The 19,635-nt window shown below is 38.6% G+C and overlaps 1 protein-coding gene across 1 annotated transcript; it reads right to left on the reverse strand.

Moving 5' to 3' along the window:
- Window positions 1-18,384: 18,384 nt before the first annotated feature.
- On the reverse strand, window positions 18,385-19,424 carry LOC118843496 (proteasome subunit beta type-5-like). The gene is given in 2 exon segments (XM_036751152.1): window positions 18,385-19,314; window positions 19,317-19,424. Coding segments are annotated over 2 exon segments (792 nt in total). The 5' UTR covers window positions 19,413-19,424; the 3' UTR covers window positions 18,385-18,618.
- Between the last annotated feature and the right edge of the window lie 211 nt (window positions 19,425-19,635).

Here is a 19,635-nt window from a genome sequence, read left to right on the forward strand (position 1 = left end):
GTCCCAAGACCCATCTGTAACTCGTCAGTAGCTAAACAGAGTCGGAAGGGGAGGAATTTCTCGGCCACTAATTTTACCTTCTTGACAAGCTGACAGCTGTTGCTTGGAGCGCAATGAGTTTGGCTCAGGACCCAGACAATCCATGGAACTCACAGCTTAGTTATCTTCTAGAGGATACCAGGTGGAGATCTCATAAATTTGTCTTTATTTATGAACAATGAAGGTCCTTCAACCCGTTTCTCTTGGTTTCATAGTACTGTTGGCTGGTAGGAGAAGAAAAATAGAAGGAGAGCCTCAGTGTCATAGAGTTTGGGGTCCTGGGGAATGACCAGCATGCCATTCATCTTTCACCTTCACCTCTGCTTCCAGCTCACTCTCTGACTTTCTTTACCATCACACTGTTTGACTCTACTTCCACACTAGCTACTTGGCCCTCTGGGAACCACTCCACCCTAATGCAGACTTAATAATTAAGTCCCTGCCCGAAACTGCCATGTCATGAGAAGGCCCAGCCACATTGCTTTCTTGTTCACTCTTCGGACCATTTTGCCTTTACATTGGCTTCTTGTTCCCTCCTTGAGTACCCTGTTTCCTTCCTCCCACCTCTGTCATCTTCCTTTTATGCTTTGTCTTCCTCTATTAGATGTTAGGATATAAGTTCTTTAATAGTAGGGACTATCTTGTTTTCTTATTTTTGCATCTTCAGCACTTAATATAGTAGCTGGAATATAGTAAACACTTAATAAATTTTTATCATCTCTGATTCTGTCTCTGTCTCTCTCCATCCATCACATCCAACCATTCATCTATCTATCTATCCATCTATCTAATCTTGCTTTCTCATCTATCCATCCATCTTTCTCTGTCTCTCTTACACACACAGACACATACACACACACACACACACACACACACACACACACTTCTCCTCTACACCTTTTCTGCTATTAAATTTAACCTCCCCACTGAGCACCATCACTGGTACCCATCTATTAATACTTGCAATAAGAATTAATGTTGTGAATGGCATCCACAGCCATGCTTCATCTAGTCTAACAAGGTCTGCCTTTCATGTCAGTGTCCCTCTGCACTCTGCTCTTTGTGCTATGTATAGCCCAGGACCAAAAAGGGCAAGTTAGCTATATTCTAGTATCAGAGTCTGGGCAAAGTACTGGGTTACTCCTTTCACAGTAGCTTGACAAACTGGAGTTTGTGGAGAGAATAATGACCAGAATGGGGAGAAATTGGATCTTATGCCATAAAAGGATCAAATAAAAAAAAAACTGGAGTTATTCAGTCTAGAGAAGAAATGACCTTTACATATTCAAAAGGTTTCTAGATAGAAGAGGAATTTAACTTATCTTGCTCATCCTAGACCACAGAAATACAAGCAATTATAGATGGAAAATCACCTCAATTGAGGTTTTTAAGCAAATCCTGGAATATCACTTCTCAGTTTGTCACTGACAGTTTTCTCCTATTAGAAGGTAAATTCCCTGAGGAAAAGGATTGTTGCATTGTTTTTGTTTGTTGCCTTTGTAGAGCTCATGCCTAGCATTCCCTTTTGCATAGAAGATGTGAAAAAGTATGAGGTGAGATAAGTGAATCGCCTATTAGTGATGTGACTAAACAAACTTTCAGATGCCTTCAACTTCTAATTTGGGGATTCTGTGATATTTACTACGCAGGTAGCTTGATTTCTCAATTCAACTCAACTCAATAAGTGAGACTCAGTGTTCAGAAGCTAAGGATCTATAGAACGATATGACCAAAAACCAAACCAAAACAAAACAGTATTAACAGAACCTAATGTAGATAGAGTGCTTCACTGGGAGTCAGGAGACTTGTGTTTGAATTATGTCTCAGACACTCATTAGTTAGGTGAACCTGGAGAGGTCACTTAGCTTTTCCTTGGTTACGTTTCTTCCTCTACAAAATGGGGATAATAAAAGCGTCTATGTTATAGGAATACTGTGAAAATCAAGTAAAAAGCAAAACAAAACAGCCTATATAAAGCACTTTACAAAACTTTAAGTTCCATGTAAATGTTAACTGCTGTTGTCACAAAGGAGATAGTATGATACATTGGAAAGAACATTAGATTTCAGAATCAGAGGACCTGGGTTTGATTTCCAGCCTAACCACTTATTTCCTAAGTCAGCTTAAGCAAGTCCCTTTCCTTCTCTTGGGCTCAATATTTTTAAATTTTAAACGAGGTGGTTAAACTGGTGCTTTCCAGCTTTGACATCCTATGAGGCTATAATATTGAGACAAGTGGTCCAGGCAAAGTACTGGGAGAAATTTGAGGAGGATGAGATCAGTTTAACTTGTTGGGATTCCAGAAAGCTTCATGGAGGCAATGGAATCTGAATAAGACCTTAAAGGAGGAGAAGAACTTCAACAGGTAAAAGTGAGAGGTTAAAGGGCAAGTTCATTCAAGCCATGAGCAAACACGGCACTTAATGGGGAGAGGACAGAATGAGATCACTGATGGAGAGTAGTCTGGTTTATCAGGAATGTAGGCTATGTGAGACAAAGCTGGCAAGGTAGATTGGAGCCAGATTGTGGAGAGCATTGAATGATTTTTCCCCCTTAAATGTTTGGCTCTGATCTACTCAAAGGAACTAGCTGCGATTCCAAGGGCAGCCCCAGGGAGCCGGCCACCAACTGTTGTGAAACCTCCAGCCACTTTGCGAAGTCCCATCTCTATTTGTAACAGACGACAATGAGCAGCTTTCATGTCAGCTGGAGCATTGCAAAAATAAATGCGCTGCTCCACATGCCAGGGCTGGATATTTGGTACCAAGCAAGTTTGTTTTCTTAGACATTTTATCAAAAACCTCCTCCTGTGGAGTGGTGGAATGTATCCCTGGGAGCCAACTTTGACTTTGCCATGAAAGCAATGGGTTATTAAGACTTGGGGCTGACCAGGGAAGAAAATTACATAAAAGAACTTCTAATTGTATGAAATATCAAATCAAGCAAGGTTGTTGAGAGAAAGGGGAGAGGTGCCGAGAGTAAAAATGTCAAAGCTTTTCAAAAAAAAGAAAAGTAGAATGGAATTTTCAAAGTACTAAAGGGAAATATTCACATTTGTTAGAAGTAGCATGAACAGAGAGGCATCATGATGCTGTGGAGCGAGAGGTGGCCTTGAAATGAGGGCGATCTGGGTTCAGGTCCTACCTCAATACATTCTGGAGCCATGTTACCCCAGACAAGCCCCTTAACCCCTCACTGTCCCAGGAAACTCTCTAAGAAGATGAATTAGAGAGCAGGGACACTTCTGATTGCAAAGAAGGAGTTTTCTTACTTGTCAGTTCCCTAAATGAAGTAAATTCTACCTGGTCCAAAGATCACTGAGAAATGAATGGTAGAAAAAACTTTGAGAGAATTATCATTGCTCAGGGATGCAAGAGGTTTGGATTTTTTCCTAGCTCTGTTACAAACTCGCCATGTGAATTTGAGCAAATACCTTCTCTTCTCTGGACCTCAGCTTCTTCATTTATTAAGTGATTAGAGCAAGAATTCTCGAATATTTTTGTGTACTGGGCCCCTTTGGCAGCCTGGTAAGGGCTAAGGGCTTACTTATCAGAATAATATTCTGAAATGCATAAAGTAAAATACATAGAATTATAAAGGGAACCAATTACTATTTTGAAATAGTTATCAAAATATTTTTTAAACAAGTTCATGAATGTTAGGTTAAGAACCCTTGGATTATAGGATCTCAAAAGCCCCTTCCAGTTCAATTGTGATTTTAAGATCCTTCCAACTCTGACATTTTGTTTTCTATAATTCTAAGGCCCCTTCAACCTTTAATATCCTATTATTTAAGGCTCCTACCAGTTCTGAAATGTTATGATTATTGGCCTACACTCTTTTTTTATTTCATTTAGGAGTTTCTAAAATGTGTTAGGCTCTGACCATGTAGACTGAACACCTCTTCCATTTAGATATTTTATTAAACATACTTAGTCACAGTAGCAAGCACATTTGGTGAGCATAATTCTGTTTTATGCCTTTTTTGATATTAGTAATCAGGAAGCTGCCCCAAAAAGCTGTCTCTGCTTCTTTAGATGTTAAGTAATTTTGTATGATTTAGACATATACATAGGAGACACCTTGTTGATAGAGAGTCTTTAAGGTAGTGTTTTGCCCTACCAGATCAAATGCTTTTTTATAGCTAATAAGCACCATAGAATGATTTATTTTTCTCTATATTTAACTCAATTGTGTGACTGTACATCTGTGTTCTGCTGTAGGGTATCATTTATAAAAGACTGCCCATCCCCTTCTCATACCTTCAGCAAGAATACCTTTGCTTCTTATGTAGATTATTTTTAGAAAAAAAATTGTAGACATGGGAAAGTAAGCATATGTTTTGAAAATTATCTGTATTTTAAAGGAATTTTTTGTTATAAAAAAAGTCCAAGATTTCATCCACATTTTTTGTTTTTTCTTTTTTTACCCTCCCCTCTTTGAGATACCTCAAATTCCTTAAAGTTGTGTCATCTCTCACATGTACTAAGATTCTCTGTTTAGTCCAAATGTTCTATTTTTCCCCCTTTAAGTGCTGTTCATACATTATCATGGAGAAGGTCATTATTTTAGGGTTCTAATGTGGTAGCTGCACTGATATCGATTGTGAAAAACATCTGTTATAAAAATCTTATAGATTTTTTCCATTAACATCTATTTGTTGTCCTTTTCTGTGCGTCATCTTTTAATAGGGGGAAAAAACAAAATATGAAAATGTGCCCATTTTTATATCACCAAGATGATACCTACAGAGGCTGCTATGAATATGCCAGCATGTTTCCAGGTTGGAATCCAAAATATAATAGACTTTCTTCCTCAAAGATGAAACCAAGATATTTATTCAGATACCAAAAAGCCACATCCACCATAGTAACAAAGAAGTGTGTACACATTACCAATGCAGGAGCACCGCCATCCCCAAGCCTTCCCTCCATCAGGCATACCCACCAACAAGCCCTACCTTGGGCAAAATTCCCCTCTCCCACTCAGGCTAGCTGCTCTGTCTTTTCTCTCTCCCAGCTCTGCCTCACACACACTCCCTGCTCCACCCATTCAGCAAGCTCCTCCCACCACAGGCTCCATGTGAGTCAGATGCATGTGACTTAGACTTCCATGTGACTCAGGCTCAAAGAAAGTCACATAGGGTTATTAATGGATGGGAAAGATCTTCCCATTCCATCACCAGTACAATTGTATAAACTGTGATATGTAATTTTATGGAAAACCAATGAGTTCTCCAATGAGATCATCCTTCATTACATATACCTTACATAGGTACTTGGAATAGATGATGAACTGGGCCCACAATTGAACAGGAGAGTAGAGCAACCTGAATTCCCTTTAGGAAATCACAAAGTTGACAAAGTTCTATCTTTTATAACTAATATTCCCGTCACCATCTTTTATGGTTGTAAGTCCTCAATTACCACAATCTCTTAAGAACTGCTTCTTTACCAATTTTGGTTTTTGATGCAGTGTGAACTTCATTTAGCACACAGCCACCCTTGGCAGGGCACTGAAGAGGTGATAAGCTATTTCAGTGATGAGCAGCAATTCTCATAAGCCAAAGAATCACAAAGCTTCTACTACTTCAAGTTTGGACTATTTTGCATGTAGTGCCTCAATTCTACCTTATGATGTGAACCTTTTTAAAAAATCCATCTTTCTTTTAATAATGACCTCAATAATCCTTATTAAATTGTCCTAAGGTCTTTAAGCAGTTATTTCATTTATGATTTCTCAGTTATGATGCTCTAGAACCTAGATACACACATACTGATGGACCACAATACATTGCAGCCACTGTTACTTTTAAAAATGGTCTGCTTTAAAACAGGCCCTCTCAGTACATTTATTTGTGATACATTTTTCCCCCAATTCCTCAGAAGAGTCTTTTGTTTATACAAGGATTTTTATGTGAAGAACTGTTTTTTTAAGTCAGTGTTTCACACAAAAATATTATTTTCTTTTCCCTTCAACAACCCAAATGTTCATGTAACAAAGGGTGAGTACCTTACAATACAAATTTTTAATGACTCCCCTTATAGAATATAAGCTCGTCGAAGACAGAGGTCATTTCATGTTTTTCTTTGAATCCCAAGCACCTGACATATCTCAAATGCTTGTTTATTAATTGATTGGTGAGAGGACACAGAAAAAAGTCACACAAGATGGGCAAACATGACAGTTCACCATCTATATCACTTAAAGGGAGTCAGCTGATCAATGCAAAAAAAAAATTGAGCTCTTACCAAACGACGGGTTCTAAGCTAAGGGGCAGGGATACAAAGAAAGATAAAAAAGTAGGAATACAAACTTTTCTAGTATCACTGATCCATCAGACTATTGAGGTATGTCCACCTTAGGTACCCCAAAATTCTTTTTCCTAAGAGTTTAAGTCCTGGAATCCTCCACTTGGGGGAAGCACAGCCAACCTTCATTCTTTACAATTCACCACCATGACTCAGTTGCTTTCTTCCTCTGTCCCTGTGGCCTCCTTCTCCCATAGGTGAATTTTTCCTAGAACCTCCATTTTGGGTAAGGATCCAGGATAAACATGCTTGATTTTCCAGACTTTACCACCTGAATAAATATCCTTCCTCCCCTCCCCCCCCATAGCATATAAGCTCTTTGAAGGCAAGGACTATCTTTCTTTCTCATTGCTTAGCTGGCAGATAATAAATACTTAATAGGCCCTTAATAGATGCTTGGTGACTTGACATATTACCATTAGCATCATTCATTCACTCTTTCAAAAGATATTTAGTGAACTTCAATATATAGAATGGTGCTTCTTGGTGGAGGCTTAACAATATGAAAATGTCATGGTTCCTGCCCTTAAGAAGCTTACACTATAATAGGAGTAGGACAAGCATTTGAATAACTCTAATAATAGGTAAAATATAAACACATATGAGAGGAATAATAAAATGATACAGGTATCCACTAGTGGAAGGGATTACTCGTGACTTGGGATATAAGGGAAGGCTTCATGGAGGAGGTGGAATTTCTGTGATATCTTTAATGATGGATACCATCTCAATGTGTGGAGATGATCAGAGATTGAAGGTCAGAAATAGTTGGTGAGAGGCTAGTCTAGGAGGCTGGAGTAAGACAAAAGATGGTATGCTCAAGAGAGGATAAGTGGTTTGTTGGAACTGGGAGGTTTGAAGCCATGTGTTATAGCTTCTTAAATTCTAAGTTATATCTGGACTTTGTCCTGTATAACAGTGGTGTACAAACATTCTTATCATATTATATTTTTATTGTATTGTTTTCTCAGCAATAAAAGTAATTTGAGCATGCAATCTGGTATATGTATATTGATTTATGTAAGGAGTGGGGTGATTGAATAAAACGATCTTCCAAATGAAGAGTTTCAGCAGGCTTTGAAGGCATTTATTAAGAACATTAGAATGATGTTTATGGTTAATGACAGTAATGATGAAGGGACCCTATTAAAAGTAGAAGCATCAGTCCTGCCATTTTCTTGTTCACTACATTATGAGTATCATTTTCAATTTGTGGTTCTTGGAAGAATATTTTAAGGCACTTGCCCATTTTATGAGGGATAGTTTAGTTTGAACTAGAAAATATAATTAATAAATCCACTTAGTTGGGCACATGTAAGTGGCAATGTGTTGAAATATGCTGAAAGCAAATGAAGGAATGAGGGTGACACTGTCAACCCCTAAGTGTTATTGAACTCCCACTCTTCCCTAAAGATTCCTCACATACCATTTGGCATGCAACCATCTGACATATGCAAAGAGTGAAGGGGCCAGTGTTGATCCCTATATTAAATATTTGCAATGTTTAATTCTTTTTTTATTTGCACATTAAAAAACATGTACATGCAGTCTTATGTTTTCTTTCCTCACTTTATAGGATTTTCTTGCACGTACAATGTACTATGCTACTTCCCTTCCCTTCCCCAAATTTGTAGACCACTACTCTAGATAGTGGGAAGCCATTGAAGATGGCATAATCAGATTTGCACTTCTAATTGAATACGGTCAAAAGCGAACAACAACAGCAACACAAATCTTGTCACCTGCTTAGAGTGGGGAAAACTTTTAGAAGGAAATCTGTTGTTCACAGCAACTAGGATCAATAAAAGGGAGAAAAAGCTATCGATACCTTCTGAGAGTGGTATGATGCAAGAACTGCAGGGAAATATAATCACATTTACACTTCTAATACTAAAGTAGGAAGATCAATATGGAACTTCCAGAATTATGAATTGAAGGTGGGGTAGAGGAACTATACACAGAAAGACAGTTGAGCTCTTGACTAAGTCAAATGTCAGAAGACAACTTTCCTATGGAAAAAACATTTTTTGCTGAAATTTTCAAGCCCACTTGGCCCATTGATGTGTGGGATATCAAGGAGAGTCAGGTGTCAGCTAAGGTTTGGGCTTGATGGTCCTTTGATTCTAGGAATCTGTGACTCTGTGTTTGAAAAATGAAACTCTTGGGCCATTCCAGTACATTATAGTATAGCAGTATATAGTCTGGAGCTAAATTAATATTGGGTCAGAGGAATTCTTGGGGACTGGCTTCTGATGAGACATCGTTGTTGATATGCCCACTTCTGTTTTTAAAAGAGTATTTTTGCTTGTTTAAAGTCTTGATAGGAGTAATCAGTCCTCTTTGTCCATGAGCTTTTGATAGTTAAGTTCTTTCAAAAGATATTTAGACATTATATAGTTCAGCAGTATTTCCCCTTTTATAATGACAAAAACAACATATTTCATTAGCACCTACTCATGTAAATAACTGAAGTTAGTAATAATACGTCAAGTTTCTATGTCCCCTTTAGGTGTGCAAAAATAAAAGGATTTTAAGTTTATCTGACAAACGCCCTGTGAGATGGGATATATTTGGTTGGTTGGTTTAGACTGTGTTTCCCTATCTAGAGTAGGCTGGTTCTTCCAGAACCAACTGTTGATCATCATGGAAACTTTGACCTGCTCTGTTTTCACTCTGGGTTGGTTCATCTTTCCTTAAGCAGCCTGGTAGCCCCCCACTCACAAGAACTCATCATATTGGTGCCAGATTTAGTACAGCCAACCCAATTGACTTTAGCTTGAGTGTAACTCAAAATGCCAGAGCTCCAGATAGCCATCAGCCTCAGTTTCCCCCAGAGTAGAGATAATATTACAACTTGGATTGCAAGTATTATTGTTCCCACTTTGTAGATGATAAACCTAGGCTCAGAGAGGTTAAATAACATGTAAAAGGCCATTTTGTTAAAGAGTGTGTGAGAGCCAGGACATAAACATGTTTTACCTAATTGCCAAATCCAACTTCCTTTCCACTATACTACATTACATTACTTCTTATGAAATACTTTATTCTTCCCTTTAACAAACTATACTTTCTACAGCGTAGGAGTGAGGAGTAAGACAATAGTGATTAGCGGTGTGGCAGCCAGTTTGCAACTCTTATGTCAGCACATCTGTCCAGACACAAAGGGGCCACATATAAATTGGAAGACTATTTACTTTTCTGACACTCATTGACTTTACTTACATGATCTGAGAACTTTAGTTTCTGATACCTCCTCCTGTCAGAGTCATTCCCTTTACAAGTGCATGGGTTCACAGGGCTTATAACACAAATAGATATATTTACAAGTTAATGGAAACAGATAGGACTCGTGTGTGAGTCCTTAGAAAGTAACAATAGTTACCAGCGAGCAGCTCTTTCCCCAAAGACCTGTGTAGTCTCAGGAACATACATATGTGATAATATATGATACATATGATGTATGTCCTTATCCTGGGTAAGGGTCTCAGTAGAGGATTATAGAATCTTAGATTTAGAGTGCAAGGGAACTTAGAGGTGATCAAGTCCACCTCCCTGTTTCTATAGATGAGGAAACTAAGGCACAGAGAGGTAAAATAATTTCTCTGGAATCTCATAACTAGCAAGTGTCTTAGGCAGCATTGGAACCCAGATTTTCCCAGTCCCAAATCCAGTACTCTAACAAGTATATCACAATGCCTCCATGTCTGTCCAGAGCGATTTTTTTCCCTGCAGTTCTTGCATCATACTACTCTCAGGAAGTATCACTAGGTTTTTTTCTCTTTTATTGATCCTAGTTGTTGTGAACAATAGATTTCCTTCTAAAAGTTATCCCCATTCTAAGCAGGTGAAAAGATTATTTTGTTGTTGTTCTTTGCTTTTGACCCTAATCAATGTTCTCTGCAGACCTGTTTCCTAAAGCTCTCCTTGGAGTTCTTTTCTGCTCCTACGAGATACTAATTCATTGGCAATTCCATTTCCTGTTCTATGCAGTTCTTCCATTCTCTTTAGCCTCTGGAAAATTCTCTTTCTTAGGTGATCAGGTCTTTATCCACAGGGTTATGGTGGGAATAGAGAATATCCTGGCTGAATTTACATCTCAATAAACATTTACAGACCTGTGTTTTTAGTCTTCTCAATATTTAGTGCACAGATCCCTCCAGCCCCAGATCTAAAAAGCCGAAAGACCTCACAATCAGCAAAGTCAGGCATAAGCATTATTAAAGATTATGTATCAGGCACTGTGAAAAGTCCTAGGGGTAAAAAAGACAGACAAAAACAGTTCCAAACGTCAAGGAACTTGCATACTTACATGACAGATAACATGCACATATACAAGTATATTTACACACTAAATAGATACAAGGTTCACAGTGTGGGCAGTGTAGGAGAAGCACTAGCAAGTAAGTAGGAGAAGACCAGGAAAAAACTCACGCAGAAAGTGGCACTTGAATTGTGACTTGAAGGAAACTAAGGTTTCCAAATGGTGGAGATGAGAAAGGAATGCATTTCAGGTTGAGGTTATGGCTAGTATAATGGCATGGAGATAGTGTCATATGTGAAGAACAGCAAGAAAGTTAATTAGCAGGACTATATAGTTCACGGACAGGAGAAATGTGTAATAAAGCTAAAAATGTAGGTTGGGTGTAGTTCTGAACAGCTTTAGATATCAAAGGACTTTATATTTGATCTGAGATAATAGAGAGTCATTTGAGTTTATTGAGTAGGGGAGTGTATGACATGATTAGTTTAGATTGTACTTTTAAAAAATGACATTGTCGGTTGTATGAAGAATGTATTTATGTGAGACTTTAGGCAGGGAGATTATTAAGGATTCTCTGCTAAAGTCCAGGTGAAAGGCAACGAAGACCTGAATAGGGTGGTGGCTAAGTGAGTAGAGAGGAGACAGATGTGAGAGATGTTGGAAAGGCAAAAGAGACAACATTTGGCAACGAGAGTGAGGATTCAGGACAATTTTCATTAAGTTAAAGATTACTTGCTGAGTTTAAAACTTAGTCTCTTTGGTACAGTAATAGTACCGTGCTTGTATAGATAACAGATCAGATTTATTTTTCTAGAGACTTCAGTTGAAAATAGAATTCTTACTAATGTTTGCCAAAATATGTGTGAAGTATTATTGTTTTTATTTATTAAAGAATTACCATGAAACTAAACAAAATTACTATTTTATAATCATTACTTTTTAACTTAACTCACCCAGTACCTGGGCAGTGTGTCTATAGCATTCATCAGCACATTGTACGGTGCCTAGGGAGAAAAGGAAAGCACCTCACTCTCTTCCCAAAACACCTCCCATTCCCAACCCTCCCCTGAGACAGCTGAGTATATTGTTCTAATTACCTGGAGTTCATGAAACATCTATAAAAGAGAAAGCAGGCATAGTTCTAGGCACTGGGGATATAGTGTTTTTTAAATAGTTTTTCATCTTCCACATCTGTAAAATGATTGTGTTGTAATATATGATAGTTAAGACTCCTTCTAGTGCTAATTCTGGTTATCTTCACTACTTAAAGTGTTATATGGGGCTTTAAGCAGAGGAGTTAATCCTGCTGGACATTATTGGTAAATCTGATTCTCCTTATCATGGTATGGAGTTGACTTAGATTTGCATTTTGCAAAATCAGCTGAAAGATGTTCGGTGGATTTTCAAAATGGTATATACAGTATTAAGGTGACATTGATTGGGACAACATTACAGGGGTTTGTCTCTGAGTCTTGAAATAACAGCACTAATTGGGCCCTGAGCCAATGTCAGGTAAAATTTCAAATATGAACTATGTAAACAGTTTTTTTTCTCTTTTTAAATAATATTTTTTCCGATCATATATCAAGACAATTTTTAGCATTTATTTTTACAAGATTTTGAGTTCAAAATTTTTCCCCACCCTCTCTTCTTTCCCTCCCCTTCTTCCTCTTCCCTCTTCCTAAAAAGGTAGGCAGTTTGATACAGGTTATACATGTGCTATCATGTAAAATATATTTCCATATTAGTCACAATTGTAAAAGAAAAAAAAACAGATCAAAAGGAAAAAAAAAACCAACATGAAAAAGAATGAAGTAAGTAGGAAAAAAGTATGCTTCAATCTGAATTCAAGGGTCAGTCAGTTCTTTGTCGAGATGTGGATAGCATTTTCTTTCCTAGGTCCTTTGTACTTGTCTCAGATCATTATGTTGTGGACAAAAGCTATTATACCACAGCTTGCTTAGCCATTCCCCAACTGATGGGCATCCCTTCAATTTCCAACATTTTGCCACCACAAAAAGAGCTGCTATAAATATTTCTACACATGTAGGTCCTTTTCCCTTTTTTATTATGTCTTTGGGATATAGACCTAGCAGTGATATAACTGGATCAAAAGGGTATGCACAATTTGGTTGCCCTTTGGGAATCGTTCCAAATTGCTACCCAGAATGGTGGGATCAGTTCACAACTTCACCAACAGTGCATCAGTGTCCTAATTTTCCCATGTCCTCTCCAACATTTATCATTTTCCTTTTTTTTTTTTGGTCATACTAGCCAATCTGATAGGTATGAGGTGATATTTCAGAGTTGTTTTAATTTACATTTCTCTAATCAAAAGTGATTTAGAATACTTCATATGCTTATAGATAGCTTTGATTTCTTCACCTGAAAATTGCCTGTTCATATCCCTTGACTATTTATGAATTGGGGAATGGCTTGTAGTCTTATAAATTTGACTCAGTTCTCTAAATATTTGAGAAATGAGGCACTTTCTGTAAAGATTGTTTCCCAGCTTTTTTGTTTCCTTCTAATCTTGGTTGCAATGGTTTTGTTTGTGCAAAAGCCTTTTACTTTGATATAATCAAAATTATCTATTTTACATTTCATGATGATCTCTATTTCTTCTTTGGTAGACAATCCCTTGCTCTTCTAATTTGCTTAGGAACCCTCCCTTTATTCCTATGCTCTCTAGTGTTTTTAATAGGAATGAGTGCTGTATTTTGTCAAAAGCTTTTTCTGTATTATCATATGATTTCTCTTAGTTTCGTTACTCATATGGTCAATTATGTTGATGGTTTCCCTAATATTGAATCAACTCCACATTCCTGGTATAAATCTCAACTGGTCATAGCATGTAATCTTTGTAATATATTGCAATAATTGCCTTGCTAGTATCTTGTACAATTGTTTGAACTGATATTCATTAGGGAAATTCATCTATAATTTTCTTTCTCTGTTTTAGCTCTTCCTACTTTAGGCACCATCCACATATTTGTGTTATAAAAGGAATTTGATAGGACTCCTTCTTAACCTATTTTTCAAAATAGTATATACAGTATTAGAATTAATTTTTCTTTAAATATTTGGTAGAGTTCACTTGTGAACCCATCTGGCCCTGGTGATTTTTTCTTAGGGAGTTCGTTAATGGCTGCTTCAGTTTCTTTTACTAAGATAGGATTATTTAGGCATTCTAATTCCTGATCTGTTAAGTTGGGTAATTCATGTTTTTGGTAGATATTTATTGATTTTACTCAGATTGTCAGATTTATTGGCATACAGTTGGGCAAAATATTTCCTAATGATTGTTTTAATTTCTTCTTCACTGGTGGTGATTTTACCCATTTCATGTTTGATACTGGATATTTGGCTTATCTATCTTATAGTTTTTTATTTTCATAAAACCAGTTACTAGTTTTATTTATTACTTCAATGTTTTTTTTTACTTTCAATTTTATTAATCTCACCTTTGATTTTCATGATTTCCAATTTGGTGCTCAATTGGGGATTTTTAATTTGTTCTTTTTCTAGTTTTTTCAGTTACATGCCCAATTCATTGATCTCCTTTTTATCTGTTTTATTCATGTAAACATTTGGAGATATAAAACTTCCCCTAAGAACTGCTTTTGCTGCATCCCATAAGTTTTGGTATGTTGTCTCATTATTGTCATGCTCTTGAATGAAGTTATTGATTGTTTCTATGATTTGTTCTTTGACCCATTCTTCTTTAGGATAAGATTATTTGGTTACTAATTAAGTTTTAGTTTATCTTGCCATGGCCCTTTATTACAAATAATTTTTATTGCATCATGATCTGAAAAGGATGCATTGACTATTTCTGCCTTTCTGCACTAGATTGTGAGGTTTTTATGTCCTAGTACATGGTCAGTTTTTTGAGTATGTGCCATGTATTGCTAAGAAAAAGGTATATTCCTTTTTATCCCCATTCAATTTCCTCCAGAGGTCTATAATATCTACCTTTTCTAAAATTCTATTCATCTCCTTAATTTCTTTCTTGTTTATTTCCAGGTTAGATTTACCAAGTTCAAGATGGTGGCTGGAAAGCAGGGACTTGCTTAAGCTCTTCCCCAAATCCCTCCAAGAACCTGTAAAAATGGCTCTGAACAAATTCTAGAGCTGCAGAACCCATGAAATTGCAGAGGGAAGCAGGTCTCCAACCCAGGACAACCTGGATGGTCTCTGGGAAGGGTCTATCACATGGACCAGACCGGGAGTTGGTGGAGCAGGCCTGAGGGCCATAAATCATTGAGCTATGGCAGTTACCAGACTTATCAACCCACAAACACCAGAGACCACAGAGCAGGTTAGTGGGAAGACCACTGGATTGGGGTGAGAGTGGTCTGGCCTCAGCCCTGGGGGTAGCAGATGTGGTGCAGAGGTGGCAGTGGCAGCAGCAGCAGAAGGAAGCTTCTGAGGCTGCTTCCAGAGCTCCAGCTGTGGCTGCTTCCGGAGTCCCTGGCTCACATGGTGGGAAGAATCAAGCAGTGGATCAGAGCGGGAGTACAAGGAGCAATTTACTGGTGCAGAGGGAGGTTCTCTTGCTTTGCCCTCCTTGGATCTGAAAATTGGTCCTGGTTGGCGGTTCTTGGGGTAGGAGGAGCACTGCTGTGGCAGAACTTGTGGTGATGGTGGAGTAGAAGTAGCTCTGAAAAGAGTAGTGCAGCTCCTAAAGCTTGGGACAAAGTACTCTCTACTCTACAAGCAGTCATACCCTGACAAAAAGCTCAAGGGTCAAATAGTCAGCTGGGAACATGAACAGGCAGTGAAAACGGACTCAGACTCAGACTCAGAGTTTAGAATCTTTTTTGGTGACAAAGAAGATCAAAACATACAGTCAGAAAAAGTCAACAAAGTCAAAGAGCCTACATCAAAAGCCTCCAAGAAAAATATGAATTGGTTTCAGGCCATAGAAGAGCTCAAAAAACTTTTGGAAAAGCAAATAAGAGAAGTAGAGGAAAAATTGGGAAGAGAAACAAGAGTGATGCAAGAAAACCACAAAAAACAAGTCAATGACTTGTTAAAGGAGACTCAAAAAATACTGAAGAAAATAACACCTTAAAAATAGATTTATTGAGTTCATAGAGGGGGAGGTTGAGGTCCCCCACTGGTATAGTTTTGCTGTATATTTCTTCCTGTAATTGCCTTAACTTCTCCTCTAAGAATTTGGATGTTATATCACCTAGTGTATATATGTTAAGTAATGGTATTACTTTATTGTCTACGGTGCCTTACAGCGGGATATAGTTTCCTTCCTTATCTCTTTTAATTAGATCTATCTTTGCTTTTTGCTTTGTCTGAGATTAGGATTGCTGCCCCTGCATTTTTCACTTCAGCTGAAGCATAACATATTCTGTTCGAGCCTTTAATATTTACCCTGTGTGTATCCCTCCATTTCAAATGTGTTTCTTGCAAACAACATATTGTAGAATTGTGGTTATTAATCCATTCTACTATCTGCCTCTGTTTTATGGGGCAGTTCATCCCATTCACATTCACAGTTATGATTACTATCTGTGTCTTTCTCTCTATCCTCTTCCCCTCCCCCCATTTATGCTTGTATTTCTCCCTTCTCCCTTCCCATCCTTAAAAGAGTTTTGCTTTTGACCACCACCTTCCTCAATTTTCTCTCCCTATCAGCCCCCTCCCTTATCTTACCTTTTTCCCTTACTATTCTTTCCTTCCCTTCTAACCACTGCACCCTATTCTTTCCCCTTTCCCCTTCTACTGCTTGTAGGGAAAGTTAGATTTCTCTACTTAACAGAGTAGGTTATTACCTCCCTCAACCAAACCTGATGAGAGTAAAACTCAAATAATGCTCTTCTCCCTTCCTTCTTTCCCTCTACCAAAATATGTTTTTGTATCTCTTCATGCGATATAATTTACCCTTTCCTGCCTTCTCCTTATGTCTTCTCCCTTTGCACCCCGTAGCAACAATTCAGCTAGCAAATGTTGTGGGGGTGAAAGACCAACACAAGCCCAACAACAAAAACACTGCCAGTACATGTTCTTTTGATCTGCTTTACTAAGGAAAGCAACATTAAGGTGTTAACAATCTTACTTTAATCCAACACATACATATAAACTCACTTACTTCAGGAGGAAAAGCCTGTAGCTTGAACTTCAGAACCAATACAAACAAATTACAAACATACACAATATAAACAGACTAAATCACAATTCATAGTTACCAAAAAACATCAGCATCTAAGTTCACAAGCCAGGGAGCTCTTAACAATGGCTGGCCCAGAGTCATGCACCACTCCTCCAGTGGCTCAGAGCCCCAAGCAAACAACTCTCTTCTCTCTTTTTATATAGTCCTTAGATGTCATCAAACATCATCTGAGTGACCAGAACTTAGGTGCATACTATTGACCCTGGTCTTAGCAACTCCCCTTAGGGCCATGGACACTTTCCGTCTCTCTCAAACTAGCAAACTAGTTTGCTAACCAGCCTGGGGCTTTGCACCTAGTAAGACTCAATCAAAGACACTTAATTATTTTAGCATTTTAAAACAGCAAAAAAGTCCCACCTTAATTGCCCATTCCACCCCTTAATTACATTTTTATCATCACATCAGTTAATTTATACCTTCACCCTCTGTCTGTACATATCCCTTTTAAATATCATAATAAATATACCATTGTCAAGATTAACAAGTATCATCTTCCCATATAGGGATGTAAACAATTTGCCCTTATTGAATAACAAAGTTTTTTTTTTCTTTTTCTTTTTCCTGTTTGCCTTTTTTATGCCCCTCTTGAATCTTGTATTTGAAGATCAAATTTTCCATTGAGCTAAGGCTTTTTCATCAGGAAGGTCTGGAAGTCCCTTATTTCATTGAATATCCATCCTGTTGCCTTAAAGATTATGTTTAATTTTGCTGGGTAGTTGTTCCTTCGTTGTAGTCCAAGCTCCTTTGCCTTACAGAATATTATATTCCAATCCTTCCAATCTTTTAATGTAGAAGCTTCAAGGTCCTGTGTGATCTTGACTATAGTTCTGCAATATTTGAGTTGTTTCTTTCTGGCTGCTTGCAGTATTTTCTCCTTGACCTGATAATTCTGGAATTTGGCTACTATATTCCTTGGAATTTTCAATTTGGCATCTTTTTCAGGAGGTGATCAGTGGATTCTTTTGATGACTATTTTACCCTCTGGTTCTAGGACCTCAGCAAAATTTTCTATGATGATTTCTTGGAAGATATTGTCCAGGCTCTTTTTTTCATGATGACTTTCTGATAAACCAATAATTCTTAGATTATCTCTCCTGGATCTATTTTCCAGGTCAGTTGTTTTTCCAATGAGATATCTTATGTTTTCTTCTATGTTTTCATTCTTTAGATTTTTTTGACTGATTCCTGATGTCTCATAGAGTCATTAGCTTCTACTTGTCTGATTCTAATTTTTAATGAATTGTTTTCTTCAGTTAGATTTTGTACCTCCTTTTCTATTTGGCCACTTTTACTTTTTAAAGATTTGTACTCATCAGTGAATTTTTTTGCATTTTGTGTATTGTATTAAAGAATTGGTCAATTTTTCTTATACCTCTCTAATTTGGCTTTTAAAATCCTCCTTTAACTCTTCCAAGAATGCTTTTTGGGCTTGAGATCAGTTCATGTTCCATTTTGAGGTTTCAGGTATGGGTATAGTGTCAGTGCTGGCCTCATCTGAATTCTTATTTTGATCTTCCCTATCCCCATAGTAAGATTCTATGGCCTTTGCTTTTCTAGTTTGCTTCTCCGTTTTTTTTGGGGGGGGGGTTGAGTTGTATAATGTTAACAACAAAGTAAAATGAACATTTGCTTCTGTAGCAGCTTATTAACAAATCAATAACATACAGAGGTCAATGAAGAGTTGCTTTAAAAAATAATCAAGTCCTAGACAGGAAAAAGAGCCAGGTCCCTTTCCAGTTCTGGATGGTGAACTGTTTCCCTGGTATCAAATATCAGTCACCCCAAAAAACCCAGAGAGCAACCCCCCCCAACCTCCTTCAGAGGGTGGCTCCCTGATATTTGTCATTCAGCTCAGCTACGTTGTCACTGGAGACACGGATCCAGCCATCTTCTCGGACGTGGTATAGGTTGACCACACCTCCGGAGTAGGCATCCCGATATGTGGCCTGGTAGATGGCTCTCCGGGCCAGGTCGTAGGCATCTTCCACAGAAAGATCAAATGAGTAGCCCTGGTCCATAACCCCATAAGCATAGACAGAACCGGAACCCACAGAAAAGGTGACTCCAGAGACGCGGTTTCCCTCACTGTCCACGTAGTACAGGCCAGGCCCTCGCTTATCCCAGCCACAAATCATGGTACCCATGGACAGCCCCATGCCTTTGTACTGATAGACCATGTTGGCCAGCAGCTTGGAGGCTGCGGCCACAGAGATGCGCTCCTTGTTTCGGAGCTCGTAGATGCGGCACTGTCGGGCCAGCAGGCGCTCCCAGAAGCTGCAATCGGCAGCTCCCCCAGCCATGGTGCCTAGCAGGTAAGGGTTGATCTCAATCACCTTCTTCACTGTCTGGGAAGCGATGTAAGAACTGGCTGTGGCCCGGGAGTCCACGGCAACAATTACACCATGCCGACACTTGAAGGCCAGAGTGGTGGTTCCGTGAAGAAGCTCGATCCCTGGCTCGTCCGGAGCACCCCAGCTGGGAGCCGCCAGGCACAGCTCATCTCCGGGCCCCCCCCCGGACCCAGGTCCAGCAGGTCCGAGCGACCCCCGAGCCCGAAAAATCCGACCCCGTTCACAGGCAGCGGGCTCTCCAACACACTGGCCAGCGCCATGTTTACTAAGGGAAAGCGGAAGTCCTGCTTCTCCGTTTTGATTGCCTTTTTCTTGGCTTTTAATGTGGATCTCTACTTCTGGGGCATAGGTTCTTGTGTTGGAAATTAAGGGTCTGGTTACTGGCTTTGTATGCTGTGGCCTCTGGTTTTGTCAGCTAGAAACCATGTAATGCTACACCTTACTTGTTGCTGAGCTGGAGCTGACTAGTGTGTGCCAAGAATC

The sequence above is a fragment of the Trichosurus vulpecula genome, chromosome 3 (genome assembly GCF_011100635.1).
Source record: "Trichosurus vulpecula isolate mTriVul1 chromosome 3, mTriVul1.pri, whole genome shotgun sequence".
In the NCBI taxonomy this organism is placed as follows: Eukaryota; Metazoa; Chordata; class Mammalia; order Diprotodontia; family Phalangeridae; genus Trichosurus; species Trichosurus vulpecula.